The 5,708-nt window shown below is 39.3% G+C and overlaps 1 protein-coding gene across 1 annotated transcript in view; it reads right to left on the bottom strand.

Moving 5' to 3' along the window:
- LOC102295138 (voltage-dependent N-type calcium channel subunit alpha-1B) overlaps positions 1–5,708 on the bottom strand; it is a 197,892-nt gene that overhangs the window by 64,174 nt on the left and 128,010 nt on the right. Inside the window, exon 10 of the mRNA XM_042214834.1 lies at positions 3,260–3,343. Coding sequence (XP_042070768.1) covers positions 3,260–3,343 — 84 coding nt within the window. The remainder of the gene's footprint in view (positions 1–3,259; positions 3,344–5,708) is intronic.

Raw genomic sequence — 5,708 nt, 5'->3', positions numbered from 1 at the left:
CAGAAAAACACATTATATTATATAAATTATTCTAAAATTTGTGTGCGCAAGCCTGTGTGCCTTTCTGTGTTCCCTCGGTCCTCAGTTAGCATTCCCAGTTTAGTTCTGTTTCTTTGTGAAGCCTGCAATAAAGCAGTGATTTTGAGTTCAGCTTTTTGTCTCCGTGAGTTTTGCGTTTGGGTGCTCATCTGCCTCCACACAGCTAGTTTATGACACGACCTCTGACTCATACTGTATCACCTAAGTGACTACATTATCCAGTTTTATGTTTGTCTCTACTTAGCTGTTATTGACACTGTATACTGTACAACAAGCCTTATCAAATTTATTTTAAAACTTTGCAATATTTCTTTTAAATTTAAGCCAAACTCAAGATGGAACTATAACTCAAAAGTTAAAATCTGTGTTTTTCAAGAAAATATGTTGACCTCAAATCAAAATGAAGAATAAGGTAAAGTTAAAGTATTTTGTGGCGATTATGCATTTAGTCATTTAAAAATGTTGTTGCTAAAACCACCAGTATTCTTCATTATTCTAAAGCCATTTTTCATTAACATGCTACTTTTATGAAAAGCCCAATAGCCTGCCAGGCCTAAATTGACTCCTATTTGGTCTGATTTAGGAGTTTTTGATATAAATTATTGTCAATTAATTAAAAAAATTAAGGGTAATGTTTCAAATCATGTATATATCAGGATAGAGTTTGGTGCTCTCCTACTTTAGTGTATAGCCTTCTGAATTTGACTGTCATGGGCCTGTCTGGGGGCCCATGTGTTTTAGGTTTACCCTGGGCTGGCGATCCTTGCGGGTCACCCTGCCCAATGGTCTAGTTAAGCATATTCTGTTGTCGTGTGTAGTATTTTGTTGTTCTATCTCCTTTTTTCCATCTCCCTGTAATGTGCATAAAAGTTGATGCTCACGCCCCCGGAAATATTGGGCGCCGGGTGATCCTTTGACCCAGAAGTGTTCTCGTGCTGGAGGCAGCCACACCTGCTGCTCGTCAGCCGCCGCCAGCTGCTGCTGATTACCGGCATCAGGAGCGTCTTATTTAACAGTGTGGCTGAGGTCCAGTTGACACTCGATCCTTCAGTTTACCTCGTCAGTACAGCCATGGACTTGCTTTTGAAAAACCTTGCTTTGAAGACGGATTGCCTAGCTGACTTATTGTGTTTATCTTTACTAGGAAACAGGAGCAGAGTCACAGATTGGATATGAGTTTGGATATATGCCATTCCAATGTTCACGGACGCGAGCACTGTGTGGGGATTTTGAAGATCACCACCTTGGGGTGTCCAGTTCCAGGACTTGTATATATTTTCCCTATTGTTTTTCACTGTAGATACAGTAAATTCACTGTTTTCTCTCTGAAGAGACCTGTGTTTGGGTCCGCTTCTTAACACCTTTATGTATGTTTTCCGCCCCGGACCAAACACAGTCTTTAAGCAGTCAAAGTGCATAATCTACATGTGCAAATTAAGCTAAAACAGCAGCACCAGATACTGCAGTGACTTGAGTTAAAGCATTTAAGACCTGTAATAGATTTAAGACCCGATTTAAGACCCGGGCAGCACGGTTAGCCCTGTTGCCTCACAGCAAGAAGGTCCTGAGTTCAATTCCACCATCAGGCCATGGTCTTTCTGTGTGGAGTTTGCATGTTCTCCCCATGCTTGCGTTATCCCCGGGTACTCCGGCTTCCTCCCACAGTCCAAAGACATGCACTTTGTGGGAATAGGTTAATTGAAAAATCAAAATTGCCCATAGGTGCGAATGGTTGTCTGTCCCTGTGTATCCCTGTGACTGGCGACCTGTCCAGGGTGTACCCCACCTCTCGCCCTATGACAGCTGGGATAGACTCCAGACCCTGCAACCCTAAAAACGGATAAGCGGAAGTGAATGGATGGATGGATGGAGATTTAAGAGCCTTTAAAGACACAGAAAGCCCTGATAAACAGTATAATCTTTTTCATCCTCTACTTATGATTTTCTTATTTCACTTTCTGTTTTTCTGCAATCAGCTTAACAGAATTAAAATAACACCATCTACTGAATGATGTTTGTCAATAGCAAATCTTAACTCCTTTTCAAGTATCCATTACATAGTATTGATTTAAGACAGTATAAGCAAGCTTGACTGATGCTTGATTTTGCAGGTCTTGACAATGATTTTCAGTACTGATTGGGTTTATAGATAAAACTATCAGCAACAATATTAAAATTAATTTTGGGTTGATACCCTTTTTATTACCAAAGCATCTCTGACTTATTAAGGAAAGGGTCTATTGTTATCTCCTTTAGTGTCTGATATATTAATCTTGTGGGTTCAGTGGGTCTCGAAATTAGGCTTGTTGTGGTGCATCCCTGAGATCATCTGGGAAGTGTGGAGGCCAACTAAGTAAGGCACTGACTCTTTTTTGTTCCCTCAGAACATTCCTATGCAGTTTGTGCTGTGTGATGGGAAGTATTGTCCTGCTGCTGGAAGGCACTGCTGCCTACAGCAAAAGGGTTTCCTGAACATGACAGCAAAACTGTCTGAAACGATTACAGACTGTTCAGTTCAATTCGATTCTATTTTATTCACAAAGCTGTAGTGTCATTTCAAAACAACAGCTGTGTGAATTAACTTTATATTGAAAGATAAAGAGATAAATATGAAGGTATCATATTTGTAAACTTAAATTGATTTTTGCTATTCTTTGATTTGGCTTTTGATAGTATAAGAAAAGTATCAGTCTCTATGGGAATGAGATATTGGAGGAGTGGGGAGGAGCAAAACTTCAGAGATGCATGTAAAATGTAAACTCAAACTTTGGACAGTCACATTTTGGGGTGTTTGATAAATTCGTCTAGAATTCTAGAAGTGAGAGCTGCTCCATGTAAAGTGTGATGGACACAATTTCTCCCAAAAAGGTCTAGTGTTTCCAAGGATATTTCCCAATTATCTATGAAGCCCACTTCATTTTTGGACACCAGCCAGAGAGCAAGCAGTTTAAGGACACCATGTGGCTAAACATGTCCCTGCTGGTACAATTATGGAGGGGACCAAGTCCTACAAAGTCCAACATTTCAAAGCAACAGCCATATAAAGACCCAAGGTCTTCCAGCACGATATTGCAGTTTAACAAATAATCCAAATTAATCACATAACCTGTCAGTGGTTTTAATGTTACAATTAACAGATGTAAATGTTTGCAGTGGGGACAATTGATATGTTGTGTGTTTAACATACAGAACCATCACAAATCTAAGGCACTGTCCTCACCAACAGATGAGATGTCAGTAAAGTGGTCCTCCCCTTCCTCTGCATTGATGAGATCATTCTTACTCTTCCTGGTCCGTTTTAGCACTGCAAATAAATCAAGGAAACACAAAAATAAAAAAGGAATATGAACTAAGTCAGAAAGCAGCTCATATACTTTAATATTATATTATTAATAATATATTAATAGTCTTCTGGTTTTGTTTTGTTTTGGGGGGTTTCCTCACTCTGCCACATGCCACGCAATATTCAGTTTTTCAGCTATTCTGCCTTGACAGAACTCAATAATCCAAAGGAGGAAATCAAAGTTGATTCTGTTTGTCTGGAGACGGCATTTTCAATGGGAAAAATGTTTCATCCAGCACAAGCCATAATAATATTAAATGCAAAAGGGTTTGCACAAAAAGTAATTTCTATATAGTCCTTATATATAGTCCTGTAATGGGCCTACTTCCTCCCTATCCAGTATATTGCACTGATCACTAAACAAATGGCAACTTGCCTGTAGGTGTAAATAGGCACCATAAGTGTTGCTCTTCTGTGCTGTGCCATCTGCTTAGCCAATTTTTTTTTTTTTTGTTTCTCCATGGTATAATTCACACCAATTCTCTTGGCAGTTGTGTATACCAGTGGAGCTAATCCTTGGGGTGGACCAATTTTGGCATAGAGGGTTGAAAGCCCAAAGAATACTCTATTTTGAAAAAATTGTGTCTGACCTGCTCCAATACTCCTCACAAATAAAAACTTACCAATAGTGTTTACTTTAGGAGCAATGGTCCTTCTGTCCTAGATTGCCTGGATCATTCTTTATGCATGTTCCCGACTTTGACAAATGCCCAGCTGGGATAACCACATTTAGTTATGAATGATGTTTATCAATAGCAAATCTTAACTCTTTTTCTGATGCTTGACTTTTCAGGCATTGACAATGATTTTCAGTACTGATTGGATTTATATATAAAACTATCAGCAACAATATTAAAATTTACAATTTTTGAAAGTCTGAAAAAGATTAGGTTCAAGGACTGGACTGAGTGAAAGAAGCCAATGTCCAAAGAAAAAAAGTATAAAAGAGCTTTAGCAAGGAGAACTATTCCTCTAGACCACAAGAGCATCTTTTGAAGCAGTATATAAAGAATTGAGGTGTGGCTCAAGACTTTTTCACAGTACTATATCAGTTATAGTACTAATGAATATGGAGAAAATAGAGAACTACAGAGCCATTAGTTCATTTACAGTACTTTTACTGTTAAGTTAGCCAGGTGAAATTGGGAAGCTGATGGTGGATCCATGTTTCTCTCTGTCTGTCCCTTGCATGTGAAATAAAACTTAGTTCCAAGAGCAGACATATTTGGTTGGTGTTGAGGGTGTTCCTGTTGTGAAGCGCACCCTTCACAATCCTGTAATGTCTTAGAGACTATGTGCACTGCTTCAGCAACTGGAAGGCAAAGTGAAAAGAGACATAACATCCTAAGAGGCAATTGTTTCATCTGCCTCCATAATGGTGTCTCCCACATTCTCCATTCCTGTGTTCAGGAATGTGGTGTTTTGGAGCCCTCTGGGTTGAGGACCAAATCCAGAACCTTGGAGAATTTTGGGGTGACAGAACTGACAGTATACCTTTAACAGTTCTTAAACAGTTATGCCTTTTTAAGTATCTTAGGAAAACCATACAGACTAGGTGTAGTTTCCCCTGTGTTATAGGGTCTGGTGAATAGCATTGTCTTTTTCTGCTTCAGACTGTCTATATGACAATAAACATTATCTAGATCTTAGGAGAACAAAACAACCTCTGGGTAAGTGGATGGCTTAACACAGAAGATGTACGTCACCAGACCAGGAATCTACCATGTATCTGCACCTTCAGGCAGGCTGCCATATTTCCAATTGCAAGGGTGTCCATACCCAGGACAGAGAGGAACACTGGTTTGACCATGAGTGATTTACCATATTATTCGGACCATAAGGCACACCAGATTATAAGGCACGGGTCTGTTTTCATACATAAAGTGCACTGGATTATAAGGCGCATTAAGCGAAACAAAACAGTCAGATAGGTCAAACTTTACTGAACTCATTCTTCTTTCTTCCTCCTCTTCCGTACCATTGATTCATTAATATTGACTTCTCTGGCAGCTGCTCCATTCCCGTGTTGTTGCAGTATATTAATGACTAACCACGTATTGTGGATGGATTACCTCAGTTGTTCTCATGATTCCTGACTGAAGTTTGGGCCGTTTATAGCATCCTGCCATGCCATTGCATTTGTTCCTAACCATCGGGAACCCTCAACTTTTATTGAGTGGAAAAAAGTTTGAATTCCTCCAGCTTCACTGTGTTTATATTATACTTGTCATGGTCCTGCGGCCATGACTGAGTGACTTTGTGTTTGTGTTCTTTATTGTTATTACTTTCATTATTATTCATGGCTGTTTTGGGATGGTTTGTGTTT

The sequence above is a fragment of the Haplochromis burtoni genome, unplaced genomic scaffold, assembly GCF_018398535.1.
Source record: "Haplochromis burtoni strain Fernald_Lab_line unplaced genomic scaffold, NCSU_Asbu1 Contig_616, whole genome shotgun sequence".
Lineage (NCBI taxonomy): Eukaryota > Metazoa > Chordata > Actinopteri > Cichliformes > Cichlidae > Haplochromis > Haplochromis burtoni.
This window is presented reverse-complemented; position numbering and strand designations above follow the sequence as displayed.